The sequence below is a fragment of the Sceloporus occidentalis genome, unplaced genomic scaffold (assembly GCF_023333645.1).
Source record: "Sceloporus occidentalis isolate IW3139 unplaced genomic scaffold, rSceOcc1.0.p SCAF_2, whole genome shotgun sequence".
Classification (NCBI taxonomy): Eukaryota; Metazoa; Chordata; class Lepidosauria; order Squamata; family Phrynosomatidae; genus Sceloporus; species Sceloporus occidentalis.
This window is the reverse complement of record NW_028316982.1, coordinates 98,288,480-98,311,810: the sequence shown is the minus strand read 5'-3', so window position 1 is coordinate 98,311,810 and position 23,331 is coordinate 98,288,480. Positions and strand designations below refer to the sequence as shown.

Below are 23,331 nucleotides of genomic sequence, written 5' to 3'. Positions count from 1 at the left end.
TGTTTTATATTTATATTACAATCTCTCCCCTACACACACTATTGGTATTTATGTCTGTCCACAGAGGCTTTCAGTCCATGCATCTGATGAAATGGACTGGAGTCAACAAAAGTTTACGCTAGATATTTCTTTTTCTTAGTCCCAAAAGTGCTACAGGATTCCTTTCTAACTTCCCATCTTTCCCAGTCAGCAGGCCTAGTGCCCATACTAAGAGGGAATGAGAGGAGATAGTAGCCCATCATGATGGGAAAGGATGACAGAGAAGCACCCAAACTAGTTCTGGAGATATTGGCTTGTGTTCCACTCCGAACAAGTGGGCTGCATTGATTGACATTCTCTAGAAAAGCTTTTCTCCTCGAAATGACTGATTTAAGATGACACTAAAAACAAAGGAATTTGTTTTCTTAACGTTGAATAAAAAATCCCTTTCCAGTCACATAATCTTTTTTTTTTTTTAAGTGCATAGGTGGCAACTGCAGTCTTCTGTTCTGGTTCCCACCTAAAGCAGTAGCCATAGACCAGCTTTGATACAAGAATGGTGTCAGTTTGATTTATGCAGTGTGCAATACCATGTCACAGGGTCATAAAACCTGTGAGTTCTTAAACTATCCAAAGGCATGGAAAATCTGATTCTTACTTTTTTATAAAAAGAAGAAAGATGCAAACTGTATGTCACCTTTAGATAAATGTTTGACCTTGGAAAATGCTTTTTCCTCCTTTGCAAGATAAATGTATTGATTTCCTCCCTTCTTGCTCATAGACTTATCAGGCTGAGGCTGCACAGATTATGGGGTCTGGTGGTGCTAAAATATACCAAATCAATAGAGTCAAAGATGCTCAGGAACAGCTGGCCTTTCATTTTTAGGGCACCTACATCTTCAACAGTCTGCTGGGCAAAGGAATTTTGGCTGGCACAGTTTTGCAAATCATGATTATCGCCTCCAGTGTTCATAAAATAAACGTTCATAACATAAAAAGTGGGTATGAGAAGCCTAACACTAAGGAAATTACTCTTTGGACTCCAGCTTCCATAATACCTAGGATGGCTTTGTTAGTTGGGAGGTTCTGGGATATATAGGTTTAAAACATACACACCCCCAAAGCTCTGCACCTCCCCAGAATGAAAGTATTCGGAATATAGTTGTCCTATTCAGAACTATGTATAGTTCCAGGACCTTGACTCATACTTCTCACATTCCATGCACCTATAAACTGTGTACCATAGCTTTGGACTTTCGTTTTATTTCAAAATATGTCTGCTGTATGGCATCCCGTATTACTGTGTTCTGTGATGCTCTTTCCCACATCTCTATTTGTAATTGCTTTCTGTTCTGGCATTTTCACCCACTCTTTGTGTCCTAACCCTACATTTTGTTTCATTTTGGATTGTCTCATCTTGGGGTTTTCTTGGTGAGGTGTTCTTGCAAGAGGGTTCACCATTACTCCTATGTACGCAGTACTAACATGCATTAGTTGTGGTATCACTGCTGTTGTCTTTGAAAAAATCCACCACCACTGTATAAGATGGTTAACAACAGAGGAAACTTCACTCTTCCAGTCTATTCACAGCCTTTATATGTTTTTCGAAGCTCAAACTGCCAAGCTAACGCAACAAGCATTACGCAGGGTTGCTAATAGAAATCAACTTTTTTATGTCACTGGGTATTTGTTAGTGTTTGACCATGATGCCAACTTGCTCCATAACCCATCTGCCTAGTAGTAGAGACCCAACTGACTATGCCTATGACTTCTTTGATAGACAGAGCATAACAAAGGGCTCTTCCAGATTTCAATATAGCTCTTTAGTTTTTGCTAGGTTTTGCTGTGTTTTGCCCATTGTTGCCTGTGTGTCTACATGTTCTATTTGTTTTGGGATCTATTTGTAGTGATTTCTTGGATCTGTGCTAGAGTTATTCCAAAGTTCTTTTAAAACCAGGTTGTAGTTTGCTGAGGTGGAACTGTAGTTTGAAGTGCAATTTTTCTCATCTCTGATCTTTTAATTTTTTCTTTTTAGAGTTGAAATGTTGTACAGTGGAGCTGCTGATATCTGCTGGGGTTTGCAGATACCAAAATCCATGGATGCTCAAGTCCCATTAAATATAATGGCATAGTAAAATGGTGTCCCTATATAACATGGGGAAATCAAGGTTTCCTTTTTTGGAATCTATATATATTTAAAATATTTTCAAGCCACGGATATTTGAATCCATGGATAAAAATCTGTGGATACTGTAATGCAAACATACGATTTCACTGATACACTGACACATTATAACTTTTTAAAAATTAGAAAAACAAAGGAGTGAAAGAGATCCCTGTTGGCACAGTGGTTAATGCCTGTACTGCATCTGTTCACTCAAACCACAAGGTTGTGAGTTCAATCCCAGCCAGGGGCTCAGGGTCAACTCAGCGTAAGGTTGCTAAAATGAGTACCCAGCTTGTTGGAGTCAGTTAGTTTATACATTGTAAACCATTTATGGAGTGCTTAAGTGCACTGATAAGCGGTATAGAAATGTACTTGCTATTGCTGTTGAAATGTTTCAGAATAAAAAGAAAACCAACTCAACAGTAGGAATGAAATGTTTCAGCCAGTGCTGCAACTGTCAGGAAACAATGTGGAGCAACTGAAACATCATGGTGTGTGTGTGTGTGTGTGTGTGTGTGTACCAACCCAAGAACTACACAAGAAATAGTGCAATCTGCCAACATATTTGTCTTTTTTCCTTTATCATAATTTACAAGAAATTTCAATAGATCAGGCAAAATGCCACTAAGGAGGAATACGTGAGGGTCTACAACAAACAACCATAAAAGTATAAATCATCATCATCATCTGTTTTATCTGGAGGAGCTCAAAAACACATTTCAAGAGTAACATCATGAATCAGAATAAAGTTCTTACTCGGATCATTTAAGGGTGGTTAAGTGTTCCCTGGGGCCATGTACTGGAGGGGCCCTCCCTCTATGTCCAGCAATATGCTGTTGGAGGACATCAGAGAGGACCTTCTCTGCTCTGGCACCCCAGTTATAGAATGCCCTTCCATGGGAGGCTTGTTTGGAGCCTACATTGCTGTCTTCCCATTGCAAAGTGAAAATACAGTTTGTTTACTTTGGGACCTAAAATGGTTTTACACTAATCCTCACAGATTTAGGGTTTTAAATTTTATCTTCACTGTTTTTAATCAATCTCCTTTGAACTTCTTAAATTGTTTAATACAGTGGGCCCTTGGTTTGGTTTGGTTGGCTGGAGTTTAATTCAAAGATCACCACCACCTTGTGTATATCAAAATCTGTGGATGCTCAAGTCCCACTGGATACACTGGCATAGTAAAATGGTGTCCCTTATATAAAATGGCTAAATCAAGGTTTGTTTGTTTTTTGGATTTTTAATTTTTTAAAATATTTTCAAGCCATGGATCGTTCAGCTGTGGATAAAGAATCTGTGAACATGGAGGGGTGACTCTATATATTAGTTGCAACATCTTATAATAGTGATGTCTTAATTATAAAGTCTGTGTAATGTAACAGTACACTAATCACTTTGTTTGCTGTAGTTTTGTCTCACAGTACACGCAATAAGCAATAATGGCTGAAATCCTCTATGGCAGTTATGAATGCATAGCCTAGAGCTCTCATTACTGTTATGTATTCATGATCCCTACGTAGCCCTTAATTTAGGGACCATGTAGCTGCTGTGATCAATGGGAGTTGATCAAGAAGCTGACTAATGTTTGCATCCCCATGCAAGCGAGCAATCTGTGGCACAAGGGGAAATTGCAACAGTGGTCCTATTTGTGCTTGTCACACTGGAGATCACTTATGAGAGGGAGTGGACACATCGGTCAACTGCTTCTTGAACGACAAGGGAACAGACCCCCAACTACCACAACTGCTGTAAGTAGGGATGGGGGTGACGGTCAAGCCAGCATTCACTGTAGCACTCTTAATTACACTGCTTAGGCACATATATATATATATGGACAAATATATATATGATTCTGGCCAATAATAATTGCAGCAATACCTAACACTCCACGTCAGATCTCATGGATATTCCTTCTATAATGTATATTGGGGAAATCAAACTCACAGTCTGATTTTCTCCAATATGGTAGTAAGACCCCTTTAATTTGATAGATAGAGGGTTGACATTTGGGAGGGTGTAGTCGATTTTATAACAGCACAAGTTATGATGGATTGGATTAAATTCATATATAAAACAGGGAGTGGTCCTGATTTTAAGGTTCACATGGGCAGGCAAATGAGGTCTCCTACTACACTCGTCCCAGCTACATTCACTGAGGTTAGGAGCACAGGACCCCCATGAATATGGAAAAAGTGCAAATAACAAAGGCACCATGTTTTTACCTGAGAGAACACCTGTCTAGGAATCTCTAGGTCCTCCAGTGCAACTCTGTGGTCAACATCTTCCAGACACTGACCATAGAATTGTGCTGGAGGAGCTACAAATGCCTAGTGGAATGTTCTCTCTAGGAATCTTTAGGTCTTTTGGTGTGACCTTTGGTTAAAGTTGACCATAGAGTTGCACTGGAAGACCTAGCTATTCCTAGAGAGAACATGTTAATAAAATCCGTGAATAATCAAATATGCAAAAGTCAAAGCCGCAAATGTGGAGGGACGAGTGTACTACCAAATCCCCCTCTTCTCCTAGCTGGAAACCCACTGGTAGAAAAGAAGCAAGAGGGGCAAGTAAGGACCCCCCTCCCTCACTCTCACTCCATTTTATAGGAATTTACAGGTGACTGGTAGGTGGGATAGTGAACTTCCAAGTCGTGGGGTAGTGAACATACTATGGACTTTAAAAGAACTATGCAACATGCTGAAACTATTTTGGCTTTAGGGTTCAGCACTTGCATTATTTCTTTTAAAGTTTGAACTAATCTTGAAGCAGATTTATCACCTCACAGGTGGAATCCTCCAGCTGCCATGGGTAATGACCTGGTTTGAACACACAGGCCTGATGCGGTTGTATCTACTCTTGTACACAATCATCTTGACTGAAAATACGAATACGAATACAAACGTGAATTTGATTGCTATTTATGTTTCTTCTTGTCCAGCCAACTTCCCCCCAATTTTTAGCCAATTGTATTTTAATGTTTTATATTGTGATTATTTAATATTATTGTTTTAGAATTGGGATTGGAGGGGTGGGAAAGGGATTAATTTTGAATTTCACTGTATTTTAATGTATTTTTTTTATTGTTGTAACCTGACCTGATTCAACATCTGCCAGACACTGACCTGATTCCTTGTGATTGGGTGGGCTTATTATTATTATTATTATTATTATTATTATTATTATTGCAAGGACAGCTATTTTACATTCTTAACAAAACTACTTTCTCATCCTACAGATTTCTATGACATCTGTGATGTGGTTGATTGCCGGGGCTCTTGTCTGGATACTGGAGACTGCCTGTGCTCTTTAGGGACAATACTGGGACCAGATGGACAGACCTGCCTGGGTAAGGAAATTGTAACTTTCACACTACGCTATTATAACATTTGAACACAACTTTAGCTGCTATGGCTGCATCCTATGGGATGCTAGGATTTGTAGTTCAGAGAGATCTCTGTCTGAGAACTCTAAATGTCACTCCCAGGATTTCAATGAATGGAACCAATGCAGTGAAAGTAAACTCAAACTGATCTACTTATGTGGTGTGAAAAAGACCTACAAGAAGAAGGAAAACAAACATCAAAAGGAACATACTGGGAGAGGGGTGTGCTGGAGGAATGAACAAGATGGATTTCATTCTTCCTTGGTTATTTCACAATTCACTTCACTGTCACTGCTTTTCCATTACCAGTTATTATCCGAGTGGACAGTGGAAGTTGCTAAGGTTGTCTCTGTCCTTCACTAAGCAGAACTGGATAATAAAAGCATGAAAAAGTAGGGAGGAGGAAAGACTGAAAAGAGGCAGATATAAAAAAAGAGAAGACAGGAAGATTAATAGAGTAAAAAGAAAATGACTTGAAAGAACATTGTATTGTGAATCTTATCTACTCGGAGGCCCTGTACCCTATGCATATTGACTTGTGAAACAAAATGAGAACAAGAATAGTTAAACACTCAAAAACAGATCGTCAAAAGTTCCTTTTTAGGACTTCTCTATGTGGATTCTAGCTGTAGTAACTGCATGGAACAGGGATTCTTAGAGCTGAAGACCAGAAAAGTAATGGCCAGAATCCTGTATCAGTTACCAACAGTTAGTTAAGTACAGTTCACTTTAAACTTTATCACACACCTTTTTTTCCCCTTTATGGGAACTGGAAGGAGACTCTCGGGGCTGCGCACAACCTGCAAAAACTGGATTTTATCGCACAGTGAATCGTCCTCAAAAGGGCCTCGTTCTGTCCCCCGGCGCCAAGCCATCGCCGTTCAATGCTGAGCGGTGCCATTTTTTTCTGTCAGAAGACTTCCAACCAGAACATTTAACGCCCCTCAGCACTGAACGAGGACGGTTTGGTGCTGGGGAATGGAACAGGGCCCTTTTGAGGACAATTCACTGTGTGATAAAATCAATTTTTTGCAGGTCACGCACGGCCCCGAGAGTCCCCTTCCAGTTCCCATAACAGGGGGAAAAAAGGTGTGCAATAAGTTCTTTGTTAAGTACGCTGGGCCCTTGGTATGTGCTGGGGTTGGGTTCCAGGACCCTCCACAGATACTAAAATCCATGGATGCTCAAGCCCCGTTAATATACAACACAGTAAAATCACATCCCTTATGTAAAATGGCAAAATCAAGATTTTTGGATTTTTATATATATTACTTACTTACTCAGCCATAACTGTTTCATTTTCACGATCACTACTTAGTCATGATTGTGATACTATTGCCAGAATTGTAACTCCTGAATCCCCCACCAACTTACTTTACTGAGCATCAGCTGCTTAAGGTAAAGAAGATCCATTCAAACAGTGATCAGAGCATGGATGAATGACATTTCTATCAGGCTTGCTTGAGGCTGGGCCAAAAGTGGTTATTTGGTTAAGTATAAAGTAGCTAATACAGCCGATGTTTCCAAGCTTTGATTAAAAGTTTGATTCAACTCATGTCAATGAAAGGATGAGAAGCCATCTCAGTAAAATTTCTGCCCTTCTCCACTCAGGCAGAGACAGTGCTGGGCTGAGAAAAACTAATTTATCCTAAACCAATAGGCTTAAATGTACAATATCAGAACATATTAATCACTATTTGTGTGTCTGCCCGCTCTGCTATCATATAGCTAGACAAGTTCCAGCCTACTTCTGAAAACTGTATTAAACTCTCAATCTTATTATCAAGACCAAGAGGGGTAAATAAAATATTCAGAATGACTCATGGCAGGACTCCAGTAGATTTAACCAAAACAAGCTATTAATTCAGAGAAGGGTAATAGAAGTCAGGCATTGGTCGGAAGAAATAAGAAAATTAATTACAACGAAGCTCTCTGCTAATTTAGAGGGGCAGGGAGTGCATTAGGAGTAGGGTAGCAATTATTTGCTTATTTTCAGTCCAGTTTTAAATAAACTTGTTTAGTCCTGGTCAGAAAGGGAAAAACTCAGTAGTTGATAACATGGAACCTATCAATTACACATTCTCTGGAACCAGTTGGATGGCTTTGCAACATTTAGCAGCTGAATAATACATTACGTCATGAGCAGCTATTTGTCTCTGAAGATGCTTTTGCAGTAAAAACACTTTTGAGGGAAGAAGCAGCTTATGGGTCTGTGCAAGGATAGTTTTTAACGTGGCAGGGGGCTCAACATTGGCCAGCAGTTTTTAATTAATTCTGCCTAATTGTGAAGGAAGGGGAAATTACTTTTCCTGTGCAATATCACAGAAATATCCTTAAATAGGAAGAGCCTTTCAAGCACAATGTGTATGCAGGAGCACCCTTCCTATGTTCAGTGTACATTATTGCCAAGTAGGTGCACGTATAGAATATAATGCAGGCAGGCTTTATTATTCCTGGGAGAAGGCTCAATAATGATACTTGTCTTCATAATTCTGAATAACTGATCATTTTATATACTTCGGCTTGCTAATTCCTGAGTTGGTCAACTACATAGGAGCCTTGGTGTTCCAATTTTGCCAGATCATTTGGAGGTGGGTTGGCTGAGCCACCATATTTTCTGGCCTATTCTGGCGACCGCTCTCTACAACACAGACCGGGATCCAGATTGGGGCCTCTATGGTAGAATTTTTGAAAATACATATATAAATAAAGGGCCTCAGAACACTTTTTTAAAAAAGTGTACTTAACGTAAAATGACATTTGGCTTTCAGAAATGGGTTTTAGCGAGAGTGCTTGCCTCAAGCTCAGTGTTAGCCAAAGTGGTGGTGCTGCCAGTCCATGAGCCATGGGCTGCTAGTCCCTGATGAGTTCCAGAAAAGAAAGAAATAGTTGTCACTAATGGGGAAAATATGGTACAGGTGTCTGACACATTCAAAAATATAATTGTCAATCTCCCACATCAGATTGCTCAAGGGACTTCACTCTAGCTCCCTTCAGACATTCCATGCACATAGACTTCAGGTTCAGATGATACTAAGATTGAGAAAGTTACTTATTTAGACAACAATTCCTAGAATCCCCTAGCCAGGAAATTCAATGTGACTGCAACTCCACAGTGGGTTCCATGTGTTTGTGTCCAATGCAGACATAAGAACTAACTAATTAAGATCAATTCAGTTGACAGTTAAATTGGAAGTAACTAGTTAAAGTGTAGTGTAGTGGTTTAAGCGTTGGACTACAACTTTGGAGACCAGGGTTTGATTCCTGCTTAGCCATGAAACCCACTGATTGACCTTGGGCAAGTCACATGCTCTCAGCCTCAAGGAAAGGCAAAGGCAAACCTCTTCTGAACAAATCTTGCTAAGAAAACTCCATGGGTTGCCATAAGTTGGAAATAACTTGAAGGCACACAACACACACACACACACAGAGTTAAAAAAAACTAGTTATAATAAATTATATTTATACACTGATCCCTTGGTATCTGCTGGGATTTGGTTCTAAGAAACCCCCCACCCCCACCCCATGGATAACAAAGTCCATGGATGCTCAAATGCCATTATATACTATGGCATGGTAAAATGGTGTCCTTATATAAAATGGAAAAATCAAGCTTTGCTTTTTGGATGTGTGTGTGTGTGTGTGTGTGTAATATGATCAAGCTATAGATGCAGAATTACTGATTACAGAGGGCCAACTGTATTTATTTTTATTTTTAAGTTTATTAAACTTTAATAGAACACATTAATCTTTCTTTTCTAACATTCCTAGTTATGGTCTAGTACAGCCACTTAACTCTGGGTAGTCCTCTACTTCTGCTGTTGCCTCCTGAGAAGGTGCTCTGCACATGTACCAATGTATAGAGTTAGAATTCCTCCAGGACCAGTGATAGAGAGTCATGGGCCAACTATAATGTGTTCTAATCAACATATATGTGGCAGTAGAAGCATATAAGCCAGAAGGGACTAAAGTGCAGTCTTCAGGCTAAATGTGGCCCTTGGGGATCCAAAGTGCAGATCTTGAAGCTCCCAGTAAACCCACCCAAAGACACCAGACCTCTAAATAGTGAAATTGGGAGTTATTTTTCAAAAACCCAATGGCTCAAAACCACTACAAAATGTCCCAAACCCCTTTTCCATATACATTAGTCAAAATTGAAATGAGAAGTGATGTGCACCAGTGGTGCCCATTGGATTGTCCCTTGCCCGCTCTGTGGTTGCCCAACCATCAAACATATGGACCCCACAACCCAACTCACTTTCTTCAAATTGCTTTTGGGAGGTTGCCTGAACCCCCTGTAGTCTCCCTCCAACAGTAATATTCCTCATTTTTCTGCCTCTAGGGCTCATCCATCTTACTAATTAATTTCCCAAGTTCTGAGCAATAACAACTTGAAATATATTTCAAACACAGTCACACTTGTCTTCCCCTTTCTCTCCCTATGCCAAGTGATCTTTACACGCTCCCTGTTCCCTAATTGAAGGTCTTGGACAATCTAGTCCAGCTGGAGACTAGCAGTTCTATAGCAATACTGAATGCACCAGCATGTGGGAGGTCTTTCATCAATCATGTTAACTGGAGTAGCTTTTCATTCAGTGTGCAGTCGAATGGCTATATGCTATGAATCTTAATTCTAAGTGGCTATTTCTCCGTTCCTTTCAGTTTCTTAAATTGCTGTAGCAAGCTTCAAGCTAATGGTGGCTTATAAAATTAGGATTTGTGTCACCTTGCTCACAAAAGTTGCCCTGGAAAAATAACATGATGGTTTCCTTTAAAAAAAAAATAAACCTTTGGGCAGATGTAAATTAACATTTTAGCCCTTAATTAACTGTACAACCCTATCCATAATTCAAAAATTAATTCAAGAAGTTAAGTATCACTGATTTTTATGAGGCTTGCTCCAAAGGACAGTTGGCCCTCCATATCTACGGGTTCTTAATCCATAGATTCATCCATCCATGACTTAAAAATATTCAATAATATATAAATTCCAAAAAGCAAACTTGATTATGCCATTTTATATGAGGGACATCATTTTACTATGCCATTTTATATAATGGGACATCAGTATCCATGGATTTTGGTATCCATGGGGATTCTGGAACCAAACCCCAGCGGATAACAAGGGCCCTCTGTAAATGTTCATGGGGGGAAATTGTATGTATTACTCAGAAATGGAGCACTGAATGAATGGAACTTATGTTATCTCCTTAGCAAGTTCTCCTTGATTCAATGAGTCTGTCCCAGTTGGAACTACAATTTATTTAGACCCTTGTTCTCATAACCTACCTGCCCACTATCTGCCCACCTTGTGTCTATGTAATCACATCTGGCAAAGAGACTTTACTACACAAAGCTCGGAAGCAGATAGCGAAATGAAACAGCATTAAGATGCCCTTTAAATTTTTGTCGAACGCCATACATGGCCTTTTAAAGATATTAAAATGCCTGAGGTAGAGCATTCATTTAAGGCCCCTTCCTTGGGATCCATGAGGTGCAATGGTCAGAGTGCTGGAGTGAGATTCGGTCATCCAGATTCTAGTCCCTGCTCAGCCATGAAGTTCACTAGATGACTTTAGGCCAGCCACTGATGTTCTTTTTTAACCTTTCTCACAGGATTGTGGTGATGACAAATGAAGAGGAAGAGAGGGAAGGCTGGGGTTTGGAGTTTGTTTTTTACCCCTTTCTTCCTACATCCTTGGAATTTTATGAAAACATTTGATTTTTTTCTCCTTATTTCCCCCCAGGAACTTATGACTTGGGTTGCTTAAGTCCTCCCTAAAAACCCATTTCAGCATTAAGACTACTTGTGTTTAGGGCTTGCCAAAGTTTATTAAGCAAACAAATATTTTCAAAGCATTACACAACAATAAATGTAATCCAAGCACCATAACAGTACTGCAGCTTTTGAGCTATGCCCAAGACCTGCATTACTGAAGTTCACTCAAAGAGCTTAGAAAAATTACCTTTTTGGACTCTAGCTTCCAGAATCCCCACAGTCTCTGGCGACTGGACTGGGTGCCTTGGTATTCTGGGAGCTAGAGTTACCAAAAGTCCCTTTTCTGAACTTGGCATCAAAAGCCAAATAAAATCTCTCTGTGTTTGTGTGTGTTTATATTTGGAGTCTGGAGAACAAGTCTGGGGTCAAAATCATAGCTATTTTTTTATCACACTGTAGGAATTAGATCCTTGCTAGTCAATGCCACCTGAAAAGAAACTAATTCCTGATTCAAGTTGCATGAAACGAGCCATTAGCTTACATATCACAGGCTAAACTGTGGATTTGTGACCCGTTTGCTACAGATGAAAATGAATGTGAAAGAAGCAATGGAGGCTGCAGCGAGCTCTGCATAAACTTGAAGAATTCCTACCGTTGTGAGTGTGGTGTTGGACGTGATCTGGGGGAAGATGGAAAGACCTGTGAGGGTGAGTGGGGAGACAACAGTGTTGGGTAGAATGTCTTCGTGAAAATACATACTCATCTTGCATGTGGGTTCTAATCAATGCAACTGTTGAATACTGACATTCACTGTCTGTAGCTGTCCACAGCCTAGGATAACATCCAACAGGGCTGAAAAACCTTCTACATAATTGATCATTGGCTGTTCACAGAGGATGTGTGTATACAAAGAAAAGCAATAGCTAAATATTTTTTTCTGGCCCATTACAGACTGCTCAAAAGGAGCGGTCTCAGGCCGCTGCCGGTTGCAGCGTGGAGGAGTCGCAGCAGCCAAACAGCGCGACTCCTCCATGCTGCAAAGAAGGAGTGCGAAAATCGCGCTCCTTCCGGCAACCCGGAAGAGACGCTGCAAGTGCCAAAGCATGCACTCGCAGCGTCACTTCTGCCGTGCGACGTGCGGACGCAGAGCGTCCGTTACGTCAAAATGGCGGCGGCTGTGTGGAACGGCCGCTGCCATTTGTTACGGACTCTGTCTGTAACAGAGTAAGGTGCGTCTAGAAGAGACGCCCCTTTTTCAAACTGGAACGTCCTGAGGACGTCCGAAATGGCGGTCTGTAACCCACCACAGTTTCCTGCCTAAGCTGTCTGAAGGGGGCAGAAAAATCAAGAAGTTTATCAAGCTTCTGTTGGTTTGCCATATACAGCCATTGGAGAAAGAAATTGGTGTGTGTAGCTACCATATATACCCATGTACAAGTCGACCTTGTGTATAAGTCAAGGGACGATTTTAGGGCCAAAATCATGGATTCTGATATGACCCATGGATAAGTTGAGGGTAGAATTTAGGGGACATAAGTTTTTAAGATCGGATTGGAAGTGGAAAGAAGAGAGGTGTTTGGTTGTCAGAGGAAATGCAAAAAGGAGGAGGATAAGAATACAAGGTTTTAAGGGGGTCATTCCCACTGCAGTTTGCTCTGAAGCAGAATTCAGGGAAATTACCTTTGTTCTCATTTGAAACCGCTTCCGATCCTCATTGGATCGATACCAGGAGGAAAGAAGCAGGGCAAACACAAATAACCCGGGGTTTCCTGACACTACTTTGGAAGTGGTTTTTTTTTTTTGGGGGGGGGGAATCAATTCTGAAGTGTGCCCAATAAGTGGGAACGCCAGGTCAGAATCAATTCTTTTCTCTCTTTTTTCTTATTTTCTTTTTTCACAATAGAAATAATCGAAAAATCAATATATTGCTAAAGCAACTACTTACTTTAGCAATAGCTCAATTTTTCGATTACCTGTATTTTTATTTTTATTTAAAAAATTATCTCTTGCCCTCCTCCTCTTCCTCCTCCTCCTCTCAGCAGCTCTCTCTTCCTTCCCTCTCCTCTCCTCCCTTCCTTTCATTCTTCCTTATTTCCTTCTCCCTCTCCCCCTTCTTCTCCTTCCTTCCTTCCTTCCTTCACTCTTTACTTCCTGCCGCCACCGCTTGCCCAGAGTTGGCGAGGCTTGCGACGCTACTGCCACACCTGCCAGCACCGGTCAAGCAGCAGCAGCAGGAAGGAAAGAGGGAAGGTAAGCAGGAAGGAAGGAAGGAAGGAAAAGAAAAGAAAAGGGAGAGAGAGAAGGGAGGGAGGGGAGGGAAGGAAGAGAGAAAGAGAGCCACCTTCCTCCGGCTCCATCTAATGGGAATGATAAGCATTCCCACAAAAAAAGCAATTCTACCTAAGGTCCCTTTTCATAATGAGAACAAGGGACCTTTTGGGAATCAGTTAGAAAGCGGATACTCCAAGTGGGAATGACCCCAAGATCAGGTTGGAAGTAGAGGGGGGAAAGGTAGCTGGATCCTCAGGAAATGCAAAGAGAAGGAGGAGGACAATGCAAAAAGGTTTCAAGATTGGGTTGGAAGTGGAGGGGAAAAAAGTAACTGGATCTACAGGTGAAATTCAAAGAGAAGGAAGAGGAGGATGCAAAAAGGTTTTAAGATCAGCTTGAAAGTGGAGAGGTAAAGGGGTAGCTTTTCAGGGGAAATGCAAAGAGGAGGAGGATGAGAATGCAAAAAGGTTTTAAGATTGGATTGAGAAGGGAATCACCACACACACACACACACTCCTTCCTCACAGCTCTTTCAGCAATCACTGCCAAGGCACAAAGAGTGGGACATCGAGGCTGCTTTTTAAAGGACCTTTATATGCAATATGTTGCATATAAATGTTGTTGTTGCTGCTAACTGCCCTGTAGTCGATCTCAACCCATGGTGACTGTATTGACCCGTATATAAGTTGAGCCCAGATTTTAGGGTCAATTTTTGGGCATAAATTTCTTGACTTATAGTCAAATATATACTGTAGTTAATTTTAGACATTGTACTTCATGGTTTTACACGGATGCAAGAGTATACAAGCAGGTATACTATTCCACTTGTGAAGCACATATAAAAATCTTTTCTTCTCCTCACTCCACTTACAACTCCTTCTAAATCCCTGACGTATTAGAGAAACAAACAAAACCCCTGCTGATGAAGTAATTTTAAAAAATAATTGAGCACAAGGGGTTTCACATCTTAAATTCACTAGATAGGGATCATTTGGCCCTCCATAGAAATAGGTTTACACATAATGGTGATTTTTTTTCCTTCTCAAAATGGAAATGCAACATCTTCATTAGCCCAAACATATGGACTTCATGATAGTTAATGTGGCCAACCACATAATTGCAAAACTCAAGATCTTTGTAAACAATGCCATTGTGTCCCCTCTGTAATGGTCCAGAAGTCTCTGGTCACCTGTCAGACAGGTGAATATGTCAAACAACATATCTTGGTCCAGAATAGATAGGATTCTGATGCATGACATACCTATTTTGGCACAAGTGCATGCTGAATGTCAGGACCCTTAGAACAGTGGCCAAGCAGAACTTATATTCCAACTTACCAGAAGTCTGGAACGCACTCCCTCGGAGTGTAGTGGAGTCTCCTTCCTTGGAGATCTTTAAGCAGAGGCTGGATGGCCATCTGTCGGGGATACTTTGATTGAGAGTTCCTGCATGGCAGGGGGTTGGACTGGATGGCCCTTGCAGTCTCTTCCAACTCTATGATTCTATGGGCAAAGCACTTGATTTTAATGCCCATATGCAGACCTATGATAAGTTGGAGTATAATTTGCTTTGGGAACATCTATGGTTGAAGAATCATCATCGAGTTCTGCTTGGTCACTGTTCTAAGGATTCTGAACCTGGGAGACTAGAACAAGGTGCATGGCATTTTTTTCCTTTGGGCAAAGAGGATGCTGGCTTTAACAAGTTAAGAGGCAGGCACACAAGCAGGAACCATTGACCATGCCATACTCAGGGAAGTTTTCCTTGCTCATCTAAAAGTAGAAATCTTGCTCATGTTATCCGCCACACAAAGTGCACTTCGGGAATGGGGGGATGATGCTAACTAGCACAATAGATTGTTCAAAGAAACAACAACATGATTTCTGTGTCTGATTTTATATTGGGGCTGGAACAAGAAAGCTTTTAGTGTTGCAGAAAATACTGAGAGGATCTAGTTTATAAAAGAGTTAAGGATGGAGCAACAATTGATTTTGACTATTCTGTGCAGTGGTGTACTAGAGCCAGAGCTTGCAGGGTTAAAGCCCAAGGACTTTTGTGATCAGCAGAAACTATGACATCATTTGCCATTGCCTTTGGCTTCTTTCCCCATGACTGCTGGAAATGAAATGGCTTTTTGAAGCAAAAATGTATTATTAACCTTGTTGCAATCCAAAGTATTTTGGGGTGGTGTGGGCAACGACCACTAGCTTTTCAGAAGACCTGCCTCTTGAAAACTACTGCATTTTGAAAATGATTTAGTTCCTGGAACTTTTCATATGCCCTGCATGCTCCTTCCCTGGGTTGTTCTGTTAGCAAACAATTTCATTTGGATTTCTTACTGCTAGTTGTTGTCCCAGTGGCTTGTGAGCTTTTGATTATTGCCCAACAATTCTCACAAGTAAATTTGCACAGATTTTCCCTTGGGTGTTCTTGCATAGCCACAGCCCAGCATTCTTTCCAAAGAGGCCTACAATTCACCAAAATGTAGGAAAATCAGGATCAAATAACTTGCTAACAGTATATATGGATGTTGTACCTGCATTGCAGATATAATGCAGTTCGACACTGTTTTAACTGCCATGATTCAATGCTATGGAATTGTAGAATCTGTAGTTTTGTGAGATATTTAGCCTGCTTGGTTAGTGAACTCCGCTGCCACATTGAACTACAAATCCCAGAATTCAATAGCATTGAGCCATGGCAATTAAAGCAGTGTCAAACTGCATTATTTCTGCAGTGCAAATTCAGCCACATGTCTTCTTTCTAATGGTAAGCGATGGTTAGGAACAGAAGGTTGAGATTCCTACATCATGTGCGAGTTGTAAATGGCATTCATATTCTGGATCTTACTTTGTTGTTGTTGTTGTTGGGTGCCTTCAAGTTGTTTCCAACTTATGATGATCCTAAGGCCACCCTTAGGAGAGTCATCCTTGGCCACCACATATTTATAGTGGAAGATGTGTAGCTGCCTCCCCTTGTTCTTGGAGATTATATATATACAGTATAGAAATGACTGATGAACCCATATGTTGGTCACCTCTGCCTAACAAAACCAACCTACTATGAGATCTTCAATTGCTGTTACAAGGTTATGGAATGTGGAATTTTGATGGAGGAAACTGGTGTTGTACTTGTCAACCACGGAGAAGAATCACTTGTATAATCCTTTGTTCTTCTTCACATTTGAAGGAAGGATTAAGATCATTGTGCACTGGAAGGGCTGTGAAAGCCTGAAGCACCTTCCTGCTTCCCTAATATTAGTACAGCATATAGGAAAAAGAGAGAGATTACTAAAAATATAAATAATAAGAATGTATGTTTGGTTGGTTGCTTCCTGGGTATAAAGTATGATCATATTCTATAATGAGAGCGAAACTAGACATGATGTTAAATTCTTTTTTGTAGTGAACAGAAAAATGTTAAAACTGCAAGTAACATCAGTCGGAATGGCTGTTAATTTTCAGAAAGCAGCAGTTGCAGAGAAGAAGATATAACGTCTTTTCATCTTTATGACAGTCCTGAAAATGCCTCATTTAAAAGTGATGAGGGTTTTTTTCCTAATGCCGAGAGCAGCTTCTGAGAAGGGATTTTCCTAACGATTCAAGCAAGGTTTAAAAGTTCCAGAGCCCTGATCCACTTAGTTGTCAGGCCAACCTAATGTCAAAATAAATCATCATGTGACTCTATTTCATTTTGACAGACCTTTGAGCCTTGAGTGGCCTGGGACCTGAACAGATCTGGACCATGGAAATGGTACACAGAAGATGAAAGATTAAATGTCCCTTCCTGCCAGCTGCAATCCAGTAATGATCAGCTTTTCTATCTGATGCTCTCTGCAGTTTTTAAAAGTTGCACATTCACTGCAATCACGTTCAGCCTGGCCCTGAACTAGAGTGATTATGCAAACAACACTTGCAAAAATAGCCTGTTTCACACAGATTGTTTGTTCATGCAGCTACTTTGTGTGGGATTGCTATCAGACGGTGTTTGGTGGATAGACCAATAGTTCTTGAAACTGCATCCAGTTAACATTTATCAATCATATTCGGATTTCTGTTTAATCTAGCATATGTTTGCTATTTCCTTTGATCAGTGTCTGACCTTTGGAGCAAATTGACCAGTTTGATTCACTTTGATTGTCTTGATTTTGGTACAAAAGGGCATTATTACCTCTTCTACCTTTATAGATACTTTTAAACCTTAGTAACAGGTACTATTTTTCACTGAGAGTAAAGCTCTCTAGAGGTTTTATAGAGCAATATACAACTTGCATTGCCTGTTTCATATTTACTGATGTGCCATATGGTGTATGTCCCATTTTGGGGAAAGACATGACTCACTTTGCTTGCAGCCACCTCAACTTCCATTATACACTATCCATTTTGGGGGGGGGGGGGGGGGGTTGGTTCCAGGACACCACACGGATAAAAAAAAATGTGGATGCTCAGGTCAGTATTTAAAATTTAAATGTATCTGTGATTGATGGTAATCAGACTGAGAAGCAGTCTCAGGGCAGTAAAGGAGGCTTGGGCGGGAAGCTCCAGGCATCTTCAGGGTTTTTTTTCTACTGCATGGTTTGTAACATCTTGCCTGATGAAGAAGCTAGCATATATTGTGCATTTTGGTTGTTCCAATAAAGGAATCATTGTTGGGATATCCTGGGGAGGGGTTAACTGAGATAGGAGCAGCAAATGCCAGAATCTCTGAGGTTGAGTTTGCTGATGCTGGTTTTTATTCCCTCAGTCTCCCACCCTGTGTCCCATTGAAATCAATCCCAGCCAGGGGTTAACTAAGGCAGGTAGGAGCAGCAAGTGCCAGAACCTCAGAGACTGGGTTTGCCGTTGCTGCCTTACACTCCCTGGCTGCTTCTGCCTGTCTCAAATAACTTCTGCTTGGGATTGATTTCAGTGAGACATGAGGTGGAAGAGTAGGGGAAGGGGAATGTTTTGGGAGATTGGGGAGAATTGGATGGCTGAAAACAATAGCTGAAAATGGGATCTTCTGGCAGGCTTTGGGGACCACAAAAATGGAAGCCCAGAAGCTGCATGTGAGCAGCTGATCTAAAAAGACAGATCTAAAGGAATGGACCATAAACAGAAACCAGAGTGCTCCTTTCCATCAGCCATGTTGGTCTTTACTTGATCATTTACTACTGGGTTGAGCAAAGCATTTGATGTGTCTACTTGTTACTTCTCCCACAGAGAATGAAGGGTGCCACAAGAACAATGGAGGCTGCAGCCATACTTGCATCACAGTGGAAAACAGCTACCAGTGTGAGTGTCCACGGGGCCTGGTTTTGTCAGAAGACAGGCACACCTGCCAAGGTAATATGACAAGGATCTCTAGTGACAAGCAATACTTTGTTGTTGGTCCAGGGTAAGGCTACTGTGAAGCAAATGCATTGTTTTCCTACCCTACAAGAATGGCAAGGTGTTAACATACCCTTTACCCCTCCCATTGGATATGCAGTTTCATAACTATGGTAATATCTAGAGTTGGGCATGTTTCAAGCTCATGACGGCCTGCAGAAACTACAGTTATACACTCAGCCCTCCATATTTGTGAGGATTAGGGGCACAAGACCCCAGTGAATGTGGAAAAAATGCAAATAACTCCCATCCTTGCATGGACGGGTGAGCAGGGGAAAAGGACCAGGCGTGCACACACTCCTCTCCCCCCCCCCCCGTCCGCCAGTCCCTGTAACTTGTTCCCCACCTCTTTCCAGGGCAGATTGGTGCTTGCCTTGCCCAGGCACCCATCCACCTGGCAAAGGGGAGGGGGGAATGCATCCATCCTTCCATGCCCTTTTCCCAGGTGGATGGGTGTCTGGGCAAGGCAGGCACCCATCTGCACAGGAAAGGGGTTTGGAGGGATGAATCTATCCCCTCCCCTTGTCCGGGTGGATCAGTACCTAGGGAGGCAGCAATCTGACCAGGAAAGGGGCAGGGTTGGTGCACGGACTTTCCCAGCTTCTCCCTCCTGGGCTTTTCTCCCTGAGGAAGAGGAGTGCGCCCATAGTGATCTTGATCTTGTGAATAATTAAAATCATAAGTGTCAAAGCTGTGAACGTGGAGGGCCGAGTACACACACCAGAATCATGCTGACTGGAGGACATGCAGAGACCTAAATACAACTAAGATAAATGCTAATGTGTTTCCTGATTACCTCCTCCCCCAGTTCTTTGCATTTCCGATGGAAGTAATCAGTAACCACGCCATCTGCCCCAACTCACGATGATGTCCTATACACCCTTCCTGCCCAATTGTTAAGCTAAAATAACTGAAATAGAACTAAAGCCACCAGCCATTCTGGACCTTTTTGTCAGTCCCCAAATATAATGCAATGCACTGCCCAGGGTATAAATGGGCTAAAAATCTGACTCAGCCCTAGCCACATCCTCTGTGTAACCTTCAGACTCTGTCTGAGCCAATTCAAGCCTTGCAAATCCCTAGACTGTGGTGGACACAGCACTGCATTTTCCATGGACTTCTCTTCAGGACCAATAATTATTGCCTTCTTTAATTCCCAACTTCTCTCTATCCAACCTTCCACACCTTTGTTTCCGATAGCCATGTATGATTCTTAAGATTGCCTAATGTTCTTGTATGTGTGTGTGTGCACACTTACACATTTCTAAATAAAACACTTTATTTACTGAAACTGGAGTACTCACTGCAGTTCTTTCCCATATACATAAGTGAAAAGTTCCCTGCAGTTACCCTCCTCTCATGGCCTCCTTTGAGCTATAATTTCCCTGAATTTCAAGAAGGTACTGACATCAACGTCACCCACCTTTTAGGCTAACAAACGGCATTTTGAAGATGAGTTTCCTTAAAGCTGAAGCCACTTTCTTTTCTATATATCAACTCTGTTCCTTCTAGCTCAACAATGCAAAGAGGAAACCCACCAGGGAACCCTAACTACCCTTTTCTGTCTCTCTTGCCCCCTAGTGATACACAGTTACTTGTGCAAGTACGGTTGTGCACTTATCAATGTTGCCAATCTGGTGACTTTCACACCAAAATGGGTACTTTTCAGAGCCTTTGGTGTGATTTTGGTGGTTGGTTTTAATGGTAATTTTGGTATTTTGACTGAATATTTAGTGACATATGGGGGGATTTGGTGAGTTTTGGCCAAACGTTTGGGGAATTATCTTCGAGGCTTGTTGGCAACACTGCTTTTAACACTTTACTTCCAAGCCACCAGTTGGGTGAGCAAGCTTATTACTCCATACTAAATATTCTGCTGTCACAGAAAAGCAGCTCAGCTGCCAGTGAAGAAGACTACTGCAAGTTAATCACTTGTCAGGTCAGCCTGCAACAGTGTTAAGCTGTTAAACAGTGCAAGGTTAAGCCACAGATGTCCTTTAGTACAGTCACACAGGACTCTGTGCTCTGGCATCCTGTGAGTACTGCTGTAGTTTACAGCAGCATCAGGAAATCCAGTACCAGTGAGCTCTGAGCCCTGGGATTTTGCCTAGACTTGGTGCAATAGGAGGATGAGCCCTGCAGCTGCAAGCTTAATTTGAATATCTAGTGGGTTGGACATAATCAAACATTTTTTTCAAAAGGGCCAAGCATTGCTTTTTATTAAGCAAATCAAATGTATGACCACTCACAGATGGATTTATGGGGGTATAAAGTTGCTTACCTTTTTTCCAGCTCCATAAATCTATCTTTTAATTAATTCTAATTAGGCAAATGGTGCTAAAATAGTTAAGAATGACTGCAGTTATGCAGAGCTGTTTGCTTGTATCATATTAATACTTCCTCCAGTCTTGCTGTAAATTGCTAATAAACATTAATGCTCCAGCTGTACTCAGGATATCATGTTAAATGATCAGCTGCCACCTAGGAATAATTTATTTTTTAGAAGACACTATTAAGATACGCACATTTTTGCAACAGTAGATATCAGCACAGCATCCCTCCCCTCCAAAAAAGGCAAGGGTGAGACATCTATGTTAGTAACTGCCTGAAAAGCAAATGTGAAAAATAGAGTGGAGAAATGCAGTGCCCCCAAAGCAAGTAGCAATAATAAATGGGCATAAGTGGGATAATAGAAATAGGAAGAGTGTAATAGGATGATAAAATAATGAAAAGAGAATTAAGTTGAGGAGATAGGATTCAATGGATTTATGGTGTCCACAGGCCTTATGTTAATTGCAGCTCCAGCAGAACTTGGAAAAAATTACTCTTAGGACTATTTTCCAGTATCCCCCAGACAGCATGACCTCTGCGTTCTGTCAGAGGGTCGTGTGGGCACAGTATGTTGGTCCTAAATCCAAGTATCCATGCCTCCTCAGCCTGCAACCTGTGAAAAAGGAAAGGTTTAGTATTAAGTATCTGTGCATTTTCTTAACTTAAAACAAGGTCCAAGACCATTTGCTCCTGAGACAAAAGGATAAGATGTCTCCCCATTCTATAACTGGAGGCTTCACTGAAAAAGTAGATGAACCTTACTTCAGTGTTGACAATGAAATGGGGTCCACCAACATACCTGAGGGCACCAAGCTGCTTTAGTGAGCAAAGAAGCCATGTGGCATACATAGCTCTGTCTTCCAAGAGAGAGAAAAGGCCAGGGGCTCAGGAGGAACAATGCGGGGAGGGGGAATGGCTGCTTATGCCACTTACCAGAAACTGCTGCCATAGAGTCAATCTGTTGGAAGATTTTTGCATTCTCTTTCCTACTCCTTAAAAGATAGATAGTGATTTCCTGCATGCAACCCCCCCCCCCCCCATTCAAACTAACCATGTGATTTAGGTCACTCCCCCTTTGGGACTAACTGACATTCTCTCAAAGATTTTCTCATGAACTGTTGGTTTTCCATCTTCTTCCTCCCTCAACTTTCTTAGGAAAGATAATGACATAAAGATTTCTTTTTACCTGAACTATTCACTAGCTAGATTAGCATATAGCCTTTATGTATATATAGATTAAGTCCATTAGTAAACTTTTGTTTGAACTACAAGCTACTTGTGTTGTTTTGAAGCCAGGCTCAGTTCTTAGGGTAGTATAGGCACAGTACAGACCGCCCCAAAGTGCAAAACGCCGCTTCTCTGTGGCCCGGAAAGGGGGTGGCCTTGGGGCTTCATGCCCCCAGACACCTCAACAGCCACAGCCATGGGAGAAAGGGGCTACCCAGCCCCTTTCTCCTCAGCATCGTTCCCACAGCCATTTGGTTGTTGCGGGAATAATGTTCATGCCCAAAAGGAGTTGCCTAGAGCAGCTCCTTCTTTGCGGTGCTGCAACCAGGAAGTGGCGTCGTTATGACACCATTTCCTGTGCGTGACATATAGTCGCTGTGTGGCACTGCCGGCGTCATGGTGGGGCCCATGTGGACGGGAGGCCGCCATGAGGATGATGCAGTCACATGCTATGGTTAGGAACTGTGTAATTGGTGCACGGTCCCTAACCCTAGTATCGCCGCCAGAACGGCACTTAGTGGCCTTCTGTACCGCGCCATAGTTAGACAAGACCACATTTTTGCTACTCTGCTGATTTAAAGCTAGACTCTAACAGGCTTGGCTTTGATATTTTTGATATTTAAATATTTTTGTTTCCTTACCAAAGGCCGAAGCCTTAGGAAACTTAAATTGGCCTATACAACCCCACCTCAGAAACACAGGTCTGTTGCTGTAATGTCTATGTTGGCCCTTGCACCTTGGCAAGAGAAGACATGCCAAGACAAATAAATTCTTTGTTATGTTTTTTTTATCCTTTTAAAAAAATGCTTGTAAGGGAAAATACATATTTTCTGTTGCTGTCTCACTTCATTAACGCAAGTCAGGCTCCAAAACTGAGATCCAAGCAGTA

The 23,331-nt window shown here is 41.5% G+C and overlaps 1 protein-coding gene across 1 annotated transcript in view; it reads left to right on the top strand.

The window, feature by feature from the left end:
* LOC149318748 (oncoprotein-induced transcript 3 protein-like) overlaps positions 1-23,331 on the top strand; it is a 52,694-nt gene that overhangs the window by 7,649 nt on the left and 21,714 nt on the right. Inside the window, exons 3-5 of the mRNA XM_089510387.1 lie at positions 5,379-5,489; positions 11,829-11,951; positions 18,717-18,839. Coding sequence (XP_089366513.1) covers positions 5,379-5,489; positions 11,829-11,951; positions 18,717-18,839 — 357 coding nt within the window. The remainder of the gene's footprint in view (positions 1-5,378; positions 5,490-11,828; positions 11,952-18,716; positions 18,840-23,331) is intronic.